A 16,929-nucleotide genomic window follows, 5' to 3' on the forward strand; every position below is an offset into this window, starting at 1 on the left:
CGTATGTGTGGTGTGACGTTTCTTTGGTAGTAATCCTCACTGGTGAATACTTTATTATTCGTTCTTGCCAAAAAATCAGGGTAGGAATGTAAAGGCTTATTAATAATCATTTGAATGTGCGTGCATATTTGTGAAAGATGAGATGATAGGGAAGGGAGAATCTGGGGATGGTGAGATGCATAGGGTTCCTTAAGAAGTTCTTCTCATGGAATAATGATAAATCACTTTGTACTTTGTGTTGTTTGCTTCTCTTCGTGATACTGGCTTCTCTCTATGAGGCCTTGCTTAACCTCTCGGGCCTGGGTAGATGCGGTTTGCTGTATATCTTCCTTATCCTCATCAAAAAGAAGTTCCTTCGTGCCCTCTTGTGAAACTTGGCTATCACCAGCGAGTGATACACCTGATGGGTTGTTTTGAAGCCCAGGGCTAGATGACTTGACTGGAAGAGCTTCATTTTGATCTTGGGTTATGTCTCTTTGCTGCAATACATTTTTCTGCAGGTACATGTACAGTGGGTTGGAATAGACAGTTCCTCTCTCCATAGAAAAGGATGATTGGTCCTTCTGTGTCATCTCTTTTAGGTCTGATTGGGAGACTGAAGAATTATGTCCTGTGTTAAGTGACTGTTGCTGGACTTCCTCTTTCACTGCCTGGGGACTTTTCTTCTCCTTCCATGTTGTAGATTCTTGTGTTTCAAGGTGTGTCTTTGGAGAGGCTGAATTGTTCTCATCCATGCTTTTCACTAGAATGTTTTGAATATTTGGTATCTCACCTTCCTCTTCTCTGGTTCCACTTGCAATCAGGACCTGTCTCTCTTTTCTGCTGTTCTTTGCAGGGAGCTCTGTAACCGAAAACTGATCTGTCAAGTCCTTCTCCAGGGCACCCGGTACCTCCATTTTCAGGGACTTTGTGTTTTCACCTTCTTCTATGGACTTCTGACACTCTAAGTCTCTACCGGGCTCCATGGCTGGTCGGAGGTCTTTGGTCCCTGAGCTCTGATTATCCTGGTCCTCTCCATCTACAGGCAGTCTCTGTTCCTCAGTGAGCTGCTCATCCTCTTCTCTGTCTGAGTGTACCACTACCTCCTGAGCGACATTTTCCTCTTCTTGTGTTATCTGTTCCTGGTTTTCTTGTACAGACTCTCCAACGGCATCTGCTGGTCTCTGGGATTTCCCTTGCACAGACAGGTTGATTGTTTCTGAGCTTCTGTCTCTAGCCTTTGGAACGGGACTGCTGCAAGTTTTGGAAGCCCTCTCATCATTCTTTGTGGCAGTTGGCTCATGATCCTGTCCCTGGTAACCGTCATCTTCATTGACAGACTTGTCACTAGTCTGGTCAATTGTCTTATTTTTTCTTCCTGACTTGTCCTCAAGTGGTGCCAACTCTTGCTTTCCCTCTCTTCGTCCCAAGGATCCTGCTGCTTTTGCAAGAGTATCTTCATCACTCCTAAGAGTCTCTGCTCTGCTTTTCTCCTCTTCTCCTGGAACTGCTGCTCTTTCAATGCCAGGATGGCTTTTCTCTCTTCCTTCTAGGCTCAATTCTTGTGTCATAGAATATTTCTGAGTATCCCTTTCTTTAAATGATTCCTGGTGCTCCTGGTACTTCTCCTGTGTTTGGTCTACCACGGCTAGTGGCTGAGTTTTTCTCTCACTTTCTCTTTTTTCTTCTCTTCCACAGACATCAGAATCTCTCCTTTCTTTCCTTTTCACTCTAACATCAGGAGTTTCTGAAGCACTTCCGCCATCACCTTGGACTGGCAGTTCCTTTGTTTTTTGTGCTGGCGGTTTTTGAATTTCTGTGTCAGTACCATCAGCTGAATTTTTTATCTCACATGGGGTCCTTTTGACTTCTTCAGTCTCACCTTTTTTTCTCTTATCCTCAGACTCAGTTAATTTCTGTGTCAGACATGGCTTCTGAGCAATAGTTTGTTCTGCCCTGAGGTCATCCTTTTTCTGTACTGCTTGTATTTTATTGTGTTCCTTAACATTCATTTCAAGGTCAACTTCCTGATCTCTAAATGGCTTTTGTGTTGCTGCTTCTTGTGGAGTACTTTGGATGACCAAGTTTCCTCCCTTTCCTCCAAACTGCTGTCTTGTCTCCTGGTCACTTTGCTCCCTGCCTGGTTTATCTCCCTCCTCGGGACCCTCCTTATCCTGTCCTACCTGCTCTGTGGAACTGCCAATATGTCCTGCTGTTGGCTTACTTGTCTCAAGTTGAACCTCATTGTTTTCTCCTGTATGTGCTTCTTGGGACTCTTCTTGGCTCTGCTCTCCTACCAAATGTTGGTTCCTAGGAACACTGATCCCAGATAATTCTGGAAATCTAGAAGTCTTGATATCTCCCTGTTGGTCAGCTCTGTCGCATTCATCTTCTCCCCTTTCCTCAGGGCTCAGCTGAGCTGATGATTGTGTCCCTGAGGGAAGCTGCTCTTTGTCTTGCGTAATCAGAATTCCTTCTGTCATCTGACAAGTTGTATTGTTTGTCTGCAGAACCACATCATCTGGCTTTTCTCCTGATTTAGACATTGGTCTTGCCTCTGAATTTAATAATGATTGTATGTCAAGATAACAAAGGTTCAGTAGGTTGAAAATTGCAAGAAGAAATTCTTCAAAAGTGATATTGCCATCACTGTCAATATCCAGAAGGTCTAACTTCCTCTCCACAGCGTGAATAACCGAAGGCTGCATAAAAACAAGAAATCAGCCCAGTTATAAGTGTCCTGAGTATATGTATCCTCTCAGAATTCTCTTTGTTTTTTTATTCTAGTCCTTAGAAGCTTGTGAAATGTCCTCCAAGCAGTGCTAATTTATTTTTTTCTCACTAGTGAAAAAATTTTTTCTCACTAGTGAAAGATTTTTTTTCTCACTAGTGAAATATTATTTCCATTAATATTTCACATTAATGAGTCATAACTATGAGTGGACATTTTATGTCACTTTTGAGTTGTGTTTGGGTACATAGTGACTTATGATTTCTTTCAGAAACCTACTTTGTTTAAACAATAGTTTCAGTTAGAAAATAACATCTTTTTCTTTATAAGAGTGGAAGTTGCAGCAAGTTAAAATCTGGGACTAAAAGCAAAAGCCGGTCAAAAGTCAGTAAGTTCTGAGAACTGGGAGTCAAAGGGGGTCAGGATCACCTTCATTCAACGTGCTTGGATTTTGGGAAACTAGAGAATTCCCGTAGCTTCATGGGAAACTCACCTGAAGAATGTCTCCAAACTCGCCCTGGATGAGCTGTTTCAGCTCTCTGCAGGTCAGCGTTGCCTTATTGCCATCCTCTTTGGCATAATTGTAGAATGTTTCAATCACATAGAGAATATCTCTCAGGAGCTGAGGCATCTTTCAAACTCGGGAGACTGTGAGAAAGAACAACCGAAGCTCATTTCTTAGACTGGATCTTCAGGAAGAAGATACTAGGAGGGTTTTTAGTTTTTGTCCCTACCAAGAAACTTTTGCTCAATATTCTCTATCTCATTCCTTAAAATACTATATCTGAACTTCAGGAGTGATATAATTTTGTTCTAGATAAAGTGGCAAGATCAGATCTAGCACAGGTAACTATAAGAAGAGATACTTCACCACACCCTGCAGAAACTGACACTCATGTGTTTAGAGAAAGCTTTATTTCAAAAGGAAGGTGCAAGAAGAACTTTAATACAAGAATGAAAATGTATAAATAATAAAGCCTACAGTAGGCCTAACTCTATAAGACTCGTGGAGAGTGTCCTCCCAACTTTAGTCTAATTCCTCTGCATAAGAAAGTATAATTTTTTAAGTTAGTAAAAATTAGAGGAAAGAGAAGTAACATTAAGAAAATCAACCTCTGTGCTTTCAGGTTGAAGCAACTTTTTTTTTAGTCAAGAAGACATGACTCAATAAGCAGTTAGGTAAAACAGAATCCAGTCCTCAGTCTGTTTCCATCATTCAAATGGTTCTGTTTTCTTCTTATTTTAGGACTGAATCCCATGTCTTGTTAAACAGCATTTATGTCTATGACATGCAATCATTATATTTTAAAAATATTTTCCACAGGGGCTGGAGTAACAGCACAGTGGGTAGGGTATTTGCCTTGCACGCGGCCGACCCGGGTTCAATTTCCAGAATCCCATATGGTCCCCTGAGCACCGCCAGGAGTAATTCCTGAGTGCAGAGCCAGGAGTAACCCCTGTGCATCGCCGGGTGTGACCCAAAAAGCAATATATATATATATTTTTTTTTCCACAAAAGAAAATGGTTAAGGAATTTCTATAAACAAGAAATGCTTTTGGGAGATGGACATCCAGCCTAGCACCTCTAGTAGTGTCCACTTAAAGTGTGTTCCTCTGGAATCTTATACTTTTTCCATATAAACAAAGCAGTAGCCAATATCCGAAGTAAGTTCAAGCAGATAGTCTAGGAGACTTACCTTGTTCACGGATGGGAGCAAGTGGAACGTGGGGCAGAGGACTGCGAGCTGATAGCAGATGCTGAGACCTTTTATTGCATTCCTAATTGCACAGTTAGGAAGCAGACACCCTCTGGGCCTCATGCCCTGATTCATCACCATCAAATCCAGGCTCTCCTACTTTTCTACTACTAGCTGGTCTTATTTTTATTTCCTTCTTTATGTGGCTCCTGTAGAGTGTTGGCTTTCATGTCCATTCATTGCAGGTTATGATTTTGAGGGATGTTCAGGTGGTGTTGGCTTTTTTTGTTTTTCGACTTAAGGACAGAATCACATTTCTTTGGCAAATCATAGGGCTGACAGGGACCTCAGAAGTCATCTGATTCTTTTCTCTGCCCACAGGATGGACTGTATTTGACTCAGCTTGATATATGGGTGTCAATCATGTATTTAAAAGCAAAGGGCTCCATTTAGCTTGTGATAATTGTGGAGATACTGATGATTCAGGGGTTTCAATGCTCTTCTCTTCTTGCCCAGAGGCAGAGTTAGGGGGGAAAAAAATCTCTTGCCAGATGTATAGGGCTTTACTTACTTATGATGTGCTATTTTAAAAATGTGATTCTTATCTTCTCTTTATTAGACCCTTTCATAATCTCAGGAGCTTATAAATAGACATTCTTATTACGAATTCTTTATGCAAAGGAGAAAGGGAGGTTTGGGTTCCATCAGGTTATAGAGAAGTAGAAGGGAGTCAGAGATGATCTGGTGATTGTTTCTATTTATTAATATTTTAATTTTTGTATTTAGTCACTATCAATTACAAAATTATACGTGACTTGGTGTCAGGAATACAATGCTTCAACACCATTTCCTTCACCAATGTCCATATCCCTCCACCAATGCTCCCTGTTCCACTCCCACCCACCCACCTGCCTCTACGACAGGTATATAACTTTGACTCTGCTTTACAATACCCTGCCAATAGGGTTTCATGCATAATGCTTTACTATCTTTCAGCCCTCTTTCTTTCTCCTGCTTGAACGCTTCCCTCCTCCACTGTTTAAGTGCTGCCTTCCCTGCCCTATCCTCCTAAGCCTCCCACCCTATCACCTCAACCCCACCAGATGAATGCTTCCTACTGAAGACCAGTTATCTTGTTCTTCGTGTTGGCAATTGTTTTCGTGTTTTTCTAAAATGGGTCTCTCTTAGTAGAATCTTTAATTAACAAGAAACTAAACTCAGATTTTCTGCTTTGCTTTGTTTGGGGTCTGTAACTGCTGGAGCGATAGCACAGCGGGTAGGGCATTCGCCTTACAAGCGGCCAACACGGCCGACCCGAGTTCGATTCCTCCGCCCCTCTCGGAGAGCCCGGCAAGCTACTGAGAGTATTCGATATGCCAGACACAGTAACAACAAAGTCTCCAATGGAGACGTTACTGGGCCTGCTCGAGCAAATCGACGATCAACGGGAGGGCCTTTACCTTTACCTTAGAACCAGTGGTGCTAAGTGAATGTGGTGCCGGAGATCAAATCCAGCCGTCTGGCATGCAAGTACGGGCACGGACACTTTAATCTCTCTCCTCAGTCCTATATTTCTTCTTTAAGGCAGGGCAGTTACTGACCTATTTTTCATTCTTCTACCTTCCCTTCCCTTTGCTGTTGGAGTTGCAATGACACAGGATCGCATGCGTGGCTGTGGCGTTTTGTCAGGGATGCACAATGTGGTGACACCTAGAAACCTAATGCCAATGCTCCTGGGATCACATTTAGTGCATGTGGGGTAGAGCCAAGTTGTAAACTCATAGTTTCATGTCTAAAAGATAGAAATTCTGTTGCTGAGCCATATCCTTTGCTCCCTGTACCACTGTAGCTCTGTCCTCTCTTGAGCAGGCACCAGTAATGTCTCCATTGTGAGACTTGTTGTTACTGTGTCTGGCATATCGAATACGCCACGGGGAGCTTGCCAGGCTCTGCCATGCGGGCGGGATACTCTCAGTAGCTTGTCGGGCTCTCCAAGAAGGACAGGGGGATCAAACCCGGGTTGGCCGCGTGTAAGGCAAATGCCCTACCGCTGTGTTATTACTCCAGCCCCCTTGCTCCCTAGGTTCATCTTTTTAAAAAGGTATTTCAAAAGAGAATAAAGTATAAGTAAAAAATTCTTGTCTGCAATAGAAAGGAAGAACATGAAAACTGGTGTTTGATAAAATTTTGCCACTGGGGGCAGTGGTGGTGGTGAACAGACAGGGAGGAGAACACTGTGACAATCGTGAAGTGGTCTCTCTGGAGGAGGGTGGAGTGCTGGAAGGCTGCAAAGTGATGAAACCATACCAATAACAGTCTTGTAAAACACAGTGCCCAAAGAAAAAGAAGGTGCTTCCGTTCAATTAAAAACTTAACTCCACGAAGTGACATCTGCAATTGTCTGTTTATTGCAGCACTCTTTACAATAGCCAGAATCTGGAAAAAACCTGAGTGCCCAAGAACAGATGCCTGGTTAAAGAAACTTTGGTACATCTACACAATGGAGTACTATGTAGCTGTTAGAAAGGAGGAAGTCACGAAATTCACATACAAGTGGTACTACATGGAAAGTATCATGTTAAGCGAAATGACTCAGAAAGAAAGGGATAGACATAGAAAGATTGCATTCATCTGGGGAACATAAAGTAACAAAATAGGAGACTAACACCCAAGAATGGCCGAGATTAGTACCAGGAATTTTACTCCATGGCTTGGAGGCCAACCACACATACTAGGGGAAAAGGGAGCTCAGATAAAGAAGGGAACACCAAATAAAGGTGTTGGGAGGATCCTCCCAGGATGGGAGAAGCATGCGGAAAGTAGACTATAGACTAAACATGATTGTCACCCATTGGCTATTTTGCAAGCCACAACACCCAATAAGAGAGAGAGAACAAAAGGGAATGCCCTGCCACAGAGGCAAGGTGGGGTGGGGGGATGGGGGGTGGGAGGGATACTGGGATCCGTGGTGGTGGGAAATGGGCACCGGTGGAGGGATGGGTATTTGATCATTGTGTGATTGAAACCCAAGCACAAATATGTGTAAGTCTGCAACTGTACCTCATGATGTCTCACTATTAAAAGAATTTTTAATAAAAAAATTAAAAAAAAACTCCAGCTGCATCATCCATTAAAAACTTTTGAATTCCTGGAGTGCATGACCGAACAACATCTTAAACTACATCACTGATACACTAGGAGTATTGGATGGATTAAATTAGAAGGCAACCAATTCCGATTAATAAAATAGGAACACTCAGGCTTAACCTGTAACAACATGTTAGTAATCTCTTCTATAAGGGCTTAATGGCTCCATGATGAGATACAACAATATTCACACAATTTATTTTTATTTATTTATTTTTATTTGCTTTTTTGGGTCACACCTGGCGTTGCACAGGGGTTACTCCTGGCTCATGCACTCAGGAATTACTCCTGGCGGTGCTTGGGGGACCATATGGGATGCTGGGAATCGAACCCAGGTCAGCTACGTGCAAGGCAAACGCTCTACCTGCTGTGCTATCGCTCCAGCCCCTTACATAACTTATTCTAAGGAAATATTTTTAATTATTTTTAGCGAATTATAACAAGCAATAGAAAATAAATTTTTCAGGGCCTGCTATGGGGCAGGATTGATGGGTCATTAGGAAAATTGGAAATAATGGTGATAGAAACGTGCAATGGTGGTGAGATTGGTGTTGGAATAATGAATGTAATAAACTATGAACAACTTTATAAAAATAAATAAATAAATAAATAAATTTATTTTTAAAAAGATGCATGCCATAGAAAGAGTTAGGACAGTGGGAAGGAAAGGAAGAAGGGAATAGTGTTGGAACATTATATGCCTAAAATTCAACCATGAATAACTTTGCAAATCACGATGCTTCAATTAAAAAACTTTCTGGGGCAGGAATGATAGTACAGCAGGTAGGGCTCTTGCCTTGCTGCACACAGCCAACCCATATGATTTTTTAAAAATTTCTTGAGATCTCAGAACCTCATATGATCTCCTGAGTCTGCCAGGAGACATTCCTGAGCACAGAGCCAGGACCATGCCTTGAGCACTGCTGGGTGTAGCCCCAAGCCCAAAATAAAGAAATAAAAATAAATTAAAAAATTCTTACCTCCTTATGGACTGGAGCAATAGCACAGCGGGTAGGGAGTTTGCCTTGCACGTGGCCGACCCAGGTTCAATTCCTCCGTTCCTCTTGGAGAGCCCGGTAACTACCCTGAGCATCCTGCCTGCATGGCAGAACCTGGCAAGCTCCCCGTTGAGTATTTGATATTCCAAAAACAGTAACAACAAGTCTCACAATGGAGACATTACTGGTGCCCGCTTGAGCAAATCGATGAACAGTGGGATAACAGTGCTATGACAGTGCTACCTGCTTATAAGAGAACGAGATCTCAAGAAATTTTAAAAAAATCGTTTGACCCAACAATTCTACTTCGTAGCATATAATCAAGAACCAAATTTTTTTATTCAAAAGCATTATATGTATACTTATTTTCATTGCAGCACTATTTGCAATGGCCAAATCTGTAAACAATTCCACTGACTGATGAGTGGGTAAAGAAGCTGTGTATATGCACAATGAAACCTAGATATAGTAAAAGATGAAATCTTGCCCTTTGGTATAACTTGGATAGAAATAGAGGGGCCAGAGAGATAGTACGGCATAAGGCAATTGCCTTGCATGTGGTTGACCTGGATTGAATCCCTGGCATCCCATATGATCCCTTGAGCACTGCCAGGAGTGAATCCTGAGTGCAGAGCCAGAACTAATCTCTGAATACTGCCAGGTGTGACCCCAAACCAAAAACAAACAAGAAAAAAAATAGAGGGGTTATGTTAAGTAAGAAGAGGGAGAAGAAAATATGCTGTATAATCTCATTTAATATGTAGCACGGTAGCACTGTCCTCCCATTGTCCATCGATTTGTTCGAGCAGGCACCAGTAACGTCTCCATTGTGAGACTTGTTACTGTTTTTGGCATATTGAATACGTCATGGGTAGCTTGCCAGGCTTTGCTGTGGAGGCGGGATACTCTCGGTAGCTTTCCAGGCTCTCTGAGAGGGGTGGAGGAATCGAACCCGGGTCGGTCATGTGCAAGGCAAATACCCTACCCGCTGCGCTATTGCTCCAACCTTCATACAGTTCTTAAAGAAATAAGGCAAGAGAATTAAGGTAAGGTAAAGGCCCTCCCGTTGATCGTCGATTTGCTCGAGCGGGCCCAGTAACGTCTCCATTGGAGACTTTGTTGTTACTGTGTCTGGCATATCGAATACTCTCGGTAGCTTGCCGGGCTCTCCGAGAGGGGCGGAGGACAGCGCGTAGGGCGTTCGCCTTACAAGCGGCCAACACGGCCGACCTGAGTTCGATTCCTCCGCCCCTCTCGGAGAGCCCGGCAAGCTACCGAGAGTATTCGATATGCCAGACACAGTAACAACAAAGTCTCCAATGGAGACGTTACTGGGCCCGCTCGAGCAAGGCAAGAGAATTGACAGTATTAAATTAAAACAAACCCTTGTTATTTGGCAACAAAACTGAAGTTGTTAAGTAGAATGGAGAAGCATATCTGGGAAATGAAAGAAGAGGTGGGCTAGAAGTCACATAAGAACAATAGTGGAGGGTCCTTGACATTTTGGTATTGGGGGAGACATAATAATATTAGACAGTAACAACATTAACACTATTTTAACCATGTTACCCCAATAGCAATAACATGCTAAACATATCATGAAAATAAGTGTAAAAAACTATGCACGCAGAAGGTTGTGTGTTCGCGGGCTCTCTAGACGGCTCTATCTCACCGCCCACGTTCAGTGCCCTAGAGCCGCTGTGTGTGGCCTGCATCGGGACGGCTGTTGGCCAAGGGCAGATGAAGAAAGAGATGAGGGCCAGGCCGGTTGATCTTAGTGGCAGTTTATTACAAGGAAGTTTATCCCATAGAAGAACTTATGTTGTGGAGGGCCTAGGTTCTCTCAAGCACACGTTCCCCTTGCTAGTCTCTCGGTAGTCCATCTTTCAGCCCTGCTCTCTCCTTCTCCAGCTCCCTTCTAGTCTGGGCTGACACTCCACCCAGTCAGGTAGCCAAATCAACATAAGAAAGCCCTTCCTGACTGCTCAAGGGCAAGATACCTCTTAAGGTGTTTTTCTCTTTTCCTCAGTCCAATAAACTATCAACTATTCCTGAGGTTATGCAGGAAGGACAGAACAGTGTTATCTTACAATAAGTATAAAAGACAAAGACAGATAATAAAGAGGTGAAGACAGAAGTAATTATCCTCTTTTAACAGATAATAAAGTTAAGACCTTGCTGTTAAGGAACTTGCCTATGGTCATGTAAGTAGTAAATGACAAAACCAGGATTCAAAATAAAAATGTCTCAAAAATACTAACTCTAAAAAAAAAATTTGCTCGAGCGGGCCCAGTAACGTTTCCATTGGAGACTTTGTTGTTACTGTGTTTTTATCTTGAGCTCCTTTTTTTTTTTTAAGGCAAAGGAAATTTTAAATCTTTTTTTTATTAGTAAATCATTGTAAGGTACAGTTACATACTTACAAACTTTTGTGCTTGCGTTTCAAGCTCCTTTATTTTTATATAATATGGATATATAATTTTATAATAGAACTAGGACATGTGATTAAAACCTTCTGAAAATTTCTTATGAAATTTTCAATGTTATAGGCTATTCTGATGTAACGAGACTGTAACCAAAACTGTTCAAACAGAGGCTGAATCATAGGAGAACTCATGTCAAAAGAAGAGGTAGAGATGGTGTGGCTTATCATGAAAGGCACAGAACACAGTACTCTTCCAGTTACCATGTTTATCATTTTAGGTTATTGTTTCTGTTTAGAAAGCCAAGATTGGATCTTGCTTGTCTCTGAACAATGTAAGAGTTGGCTTTGTGGCCCTTTTATGAGCATTCCTATTTTTTTCAGTCCTTTATCAAGAGCATTTTATTAATACTCTCATACCTATGGGAAGGTAGTGACTCAAAGGCAGGACAATATAAAGAAAGAAATGGAGGGAAGGAGAAGAAAGATTATTTGTACTTCTGTATATGAAACCATAAATAATTTTACCATTATGGTGGGAAATGCCTTGATTTTCCCTTTTTCTTCTCATAAACATACCCTTCTAATAGTTCCTTTGTGATATATTCTCTCCTCTAATTTAAGATAGGGATCATGAAGAACAGAAGAATATGGAGGAGCAATGGAAAGAAGCTCAATAATATAGAATTATGTTTAAGAATCTCTTATTTGTCAAAGGTTATAATTAACATCTTGAATTAAGGCTTCCAGGGAAACCACATATGGTTACTTTGAAAAATATGGCTAACAAAGGTAGTTTAAGTTACTAAAATACTGGAAATCTTACTAGAAAAGTGAAAATTTCAGCTTATATTTATAATTTAAAAAATTTTTACTTATAAAAGTAGTAGGAGATTGCTCAAGATGTTGATGGATTGATCAAAGACATGTGTATTCCTAATGTTCTTCCTGAAATATTTTAAAATAAAAATACAAACATGCAAAAGGAAAAACCCCAGAATTATGTGAAAAATGGCAAGAGAATCACAACTGAGTTCAATAAATTTTTGAAAGATCAAGAGTGAATGAGTGTTTTTTTATTTTTTTATTTTTATTAGTGAAACACCATGAGGTACAGTTATAGACTTATAAATTTCTGTGCTTGGGTTTCAGTTATACAATGATCAAGTATCCATCCCTCCACCAGTGCCCATCCTCCACCACCAAGGGTCCTAGCATCCCTCCCACCCCCCACCCCCCACGCCCCACAAGTGGAAAAAGGTACAACCAATTGAACTGGAGAATCTGGCCTTAGAATTAACATAGAGCCACTTTAAGCCATGTTAGTAAGGGGCACTTAGCTTAGTTAGGTAAATCAGTTTTCCTTTACCCTCTAGAGTAACCTCTAACAATATAGAAGCTCTTATGGCACTTCTGGGTATGAAGAAGACCTCCCAGAAGCCAAGAGAGTAAATTTAAAAGGCACACAACTTCTGAATAAAGCCCTTTATTTGACTCATTTAATTTTACTTTACCACAACTCTAAAAGTTTAATTCCAATCATATTTTTTAGTCCAGTGAGAAAAATAATTCAAAACAGAAAATATTTCTGATTATGTACATAAGGAGGAATCCTTACCCCATCCCCCAAATGGAATTTTTAAAATCAAGATTAATGGTGAAATAAGAAGAAACATTTTCCCCCCCCCCCCAAATTTAAGGCTTCTAGTGTAATGGCAATAGTTAGGAAAATGTGATATTGGTGTATCAATAAGCACAAATATAAAAGGATGACAATGAAAATGCATAAATAAATCAGACAAATATGCCTAGTTATTTTTTTACAAGGTTGCAAAACCATTTCCACTAGGAAGAGGGACCGTTTTCAATAATGCGGATAGACAACTAGACGTCCATAGGCAAAATATTAATCTTAACCAAAATTTCAAACTTTGCAAAATTTGACTTAAAATAGATGCAAGCATAAATCCATAAAAGTTTGAGAAAATTTTTGTCATATAGAACTATACAAAGAGTTTTTTTGTCATTTAGAACTATACAAAGAGTCTCACAAATGTAGAATTTGTGATCTACAAAGGGAAAAACTTAAAATTTTTACCTCATCAAAATTAAAAGGTGGAAAAGCAAAGTTTGGACTTAGAAAATATTTGCAAATGAAGTACACAATTTTTTTAAAATATAGGAGTACTGCTATTTATTCAGCCATTGATTATGCTGACTGAATTGGGCATGAACTCCACATTACTTTTAAAAATTTTTTTTAATTGAATATCTGTGAAATAGACCATTAGAAAGCTGTTCATAATTGGGTTTCAGTCATACAATGACCCAGCATCCACCTATCCATCAGTGTATATTTCTCATCACCAAATTCCCCTGTTTCCCTACCACCATCACCCCAATACCCCCCCCCCCCAACCCCAGCATCTCTCTATGGGAGGCACTTTTCTTCCTTTCCTTCTCTCTCTCTCTCTCTCTTCCTTTGTCATTATGGTTTGCAATACAGGTGCTGTGCTCAGAGATCATGGTTTTTGTTCAGGGCATTCAGTATTTTTATCAGGACAGTAAGGCTGGAGTAGCTTTTCAATTGGGTGGCAGCCTTGGGGTATGGATGTGACTGCCGAGGCTTCCATAAGTACAGGGAGGTGGGGGGAGGTAGCCCATCCTGACCCCCGAGAAAGTACGTAACTTTCAAAATAGCTAAAAGAACAAAATAGTTTTAATACCAAATACTAACAAAGGTGTTTAAAAATGGAATGATCACGAATTGTGATAAATTCTATGGAATTTGTAAAATGGCATAAGTGCTCTGGAAATACAACTTAGTAGCAGTTCCTTTTAAAACTGAAAATGGAGCCAGAGAAATTGTACACTTGCCTTGCACGTAGTCAACGTGCATTTGACCTCCGGCATCCCATTTGGTTCCCTAAACCCTGCAAGCAATGGTCCTTCGATGGAAAGACAGAGTTAGCCCTGAGGGCCTCTGGGTGTGGCCCACAAAATAAAGCCCAAATTAATTAACTTAAAAATTTTTAAAAAATAATACTAGAAACAAATTTGTGATAGATTCATCAGTAGGTCAGAGGGCGGTCATCTTGGTCTTGTAGTTGACAGGCGGACTTTGCGAATGCTTTTCCTGTCTCCTGCTGCAACGGCCAGCACTGCTGCTCTTCTCTATTTAAGATCTTCTTTTATTGCTTCTCTGCACTGCTTTGCAAGCTTGGATGTTAGCTTGTGGTTGCCTGAGGCTTGCACCTAGCCACATTGGCTAATGAGCTCTAGAGTTTTTTTTTTAATTAAAAAAAAATTTTTTTTATTCGTGAAACACCATGAGGTACAGTTGTAGATTTACTATTTTTTGTGCTTGGGTTTCGATTATACAATGATCAGATACCCATCCCTCCGCCAGTGCCCATTTTCCACCACCATGGATAATATCCCCCCCACCCCCATCCCCCCATCCCCCCCGCCTCTGTGGCAGGGCAATCCCCTGTGTTCTCTCTCTCGTTTTGGGTGTTGTGTTCTGCAAAAAAGGCATTGAGTGGCAAACATGTTCAGTCCATAGTCTACTTTCAACATGCATCTCCCCTCCTGGGAGGATCCTCCTAACACCCTTTATTTGGTGCTCCCTTCTCTATCTGAACTGCCCTTTCCCCTAGAATACTCGGCTGGCCTCTAAGTTATGGAGTAATCCTCCTGGTGCTGATCGCAGCTATTCTTGGGTATTAATCTCATATTTTGTTACTTTATATCCCCCAGATGAATGCAATCTTTCTATGTCTATCCCTCTCTTTCTGACTCATTTCGCTTAGCATGATACTTTCCATGTTGTACCACTTGTATGTAAATTTCATGACTTCATCTTTTCTAAGAGCTACATAGTACTCCATTGTGTAGATGTACCAAAGTTTCTTTAACCAGTCATCTGTTCTTGGGCATTCAGGTTTCTTCCAGTTTCTGGCTATTGTAAAGAGTGCTGCAATGAACAAACAAGTGCAGATGTCATTTCGACTATACATTTTTGCCTCTCTGGGATATATTCCCAGGAGTGGTATTGCTGGGTCAAATGGGAGCTCAATTTCTAATTTTTTGAGAATCGTCCATACTGTTTTCCAGAAGGGCTGAACCAGTGGACATTCCCACCAACAGTGAAGGAGTGTCCCTTTCTCGCCACATCCACGCCAGCATTGAAGACAGAAATCTTTTAATGGTTTTCTCTCCCTCGGCACTCCTCACACAATCATGGAGGTGCTGAACCAATCGATCATATTCTTCGTCAATGTTGTCAACGTCAACATCTTCCCATATTGCCACAATAGTGCCAAAGAATGGTCGTTCTGGGAGCTCTCTTCTTAAACTTTGCAGCTCTTTCTCCTCACTCTGTGAAGTAGAATTTTGCACAAAGGAGAGAGTGGTCTGATACCGTTTGGAATTTCAGGACAACAGCGACATTGGTCATGCAAAACTGTCTATTGAATATGACGTGGTCAATTTTGTTGTGGAACTGTCAACCGAGAGACTCCCATGTCCAACATTTAGATTCGGCCTTCTGAAACTGCGAGTTACCATGGATAGGCTTGGTCCACATGATGAACTCAGACAGTCTCTCACCCTGTTTTTTTTATTCTAGGCCACGGATCCTGATGTGGAGTTCTTCCACTGATCTTCTCAGACCTATCTTGGCATTAAGATCACCGACAATGATCTTGTAGAAGGTGTGGTCTTTTTAGTAGAATTTCTCCAGCTCCATGTAGAACTTTTCTATTTCTTCTTCATTGTAATTGGATGTTGGTGCATAGACAACGAAGATAGAAACTGCTGGCAGTGAGCCACATCTATTCAAGTATAATAGTCCGATTTGGGTTGTTAGGCATTCAAATGCTTATGGCCAAGTTCGTGTTGACAAGGACACCGACACAACCGATGCCTCTTTTGTCATATGTTCCAAGGAACGCTTCTTCTCCAGTGTCAAAAATGGCATGATGTGATCCATGCCTTCTCGTCTTGGTCAGATCAACGATATTGTACTTGATCTTCTGCGATTGCAACATCAGGTCCTTGATGGATGCTTCCAATGCCAGCGTATGTGCGTTGAAAGTACAGACAGCCGTTTTAGTCTTTCTTTGTTTTGGCAGCCTAGTTCGGCTTCTCCTTGCTTATCCTTCTTAACACTGCCGTATTGGAGGCTCTTTCAGGATCAGTGGAATGAGACTCATTGAATTTACTGTTATTGGCATATTGAATATACCATGGGTAGCTTGCCAGGCTCTTCTGTGTGGGCGGGATACTCTTGGTAGCTTGCCGGGCTCTCGAGAGGGATAGAGGCTCTTAGGGCGGCCTCTCACCGCTCTTGCAGGTGTTCCCGTGGTTCAAACCATATTTGAACCCCATCAAATATGGTGTGGTAATAATGAAAAATGGGTATTAAGTGTCTTATGATGTGTCGTGGCCTCGCGGTCCGGAAAGCGGCCTGGAACATGGCAGTGGCTCGGTAGTGGAGGTAGTGCTTTTGAAGCAGGAAACATAATAAAAAAATTTATGTGATGTACTTGTATCTTTCCAGTCATTTCCATCTCTCCCTCCATTTTAGACACTGACATTTGAATCTACATTGCCTAATCTCTCAAGGAAAACTCCATTGAAAAATTCTATTTAAAAACTCCTTTAAGGGGCTGGAGAGATAGCACAGCGGGTAGGGTGTTTGCCTTGCACGCGGCCGACCCGGGTTCAATTCTCAGCATCCCATATGATCCCCTGAGCACTGCCAGGAGTAACTCCTGAGTGCAGAGTCAGGAGTAACCCCTGTGCATCGCTGGGTGTGACCCAAAAGCAAAAAAAAAAACTCCTTTAAATATATTTTTTTACAAAAAGAATATATGTTAAAGGTTAATTCTTTAGGTGGAGAGCAGGGGACTCCCAAACAATGCTCAGTAGAACTGGGGGCTGGTCCTTGTC

The 16,929-nt window shown here is 41.4% G+C and overlaps 1 protein-coding gene across 1 annotated transcript; it reads right to left on the reverse strand.

Moving 5' to 3' along the window:
• Positions 1-221: 221 nt before the first annotated feature.
• On the reverse strand, positions 222-3,341 carry TCHHL1 (trichohyalin like 1). The gene is made up of 2 exons (XM_056113804.1): positions 3,204-3,341; positions 222-2,681 (listed from the first exon to the last, which is right to left on the reverse strand). Exons 1-2 carry the CDS (start codon positions 3,339-3,341, stop codon positions 222-224), a joined length of 2,598 nt encoding a protein of 865 aa, XP_055969779.1.
• Positions 3,342-16,929: the final 13,588 nt, after the last annotated feature.

This window comes from Sorex fumeus, unplaced genomic scaffold, assembly GCF_029834395.1.
Source record: "Sorex fumeus unplaced genomic scaffold, SorFum_2.1 ptg000001l, whole genome shotgun sequence".
Taxonomy (NCBI): Eukaryota; Metazoa; Chordata; class Mammalia; order Eulipotyphla; family Soricidae; genus Sorex; species Sorex fumeus.

Excerpts from the sequence above, each read along its gene's own strand:
- TCHHL1 (XM_056113804.1), bottom strand. The coding sequence starts at position 3,341 with ATGCCTCAGCTCCTGAGAGATATTCTCTATGTGATTGAAACATTCTAC. Across the intron at positions 2,682-3,203 it reads AGTTTGGAGACATTCTTCAG|CCTTCGGTTATTCACGCTGT; the intron begins GTGAGTTTCCCA and ends GTTTTTATGCAG.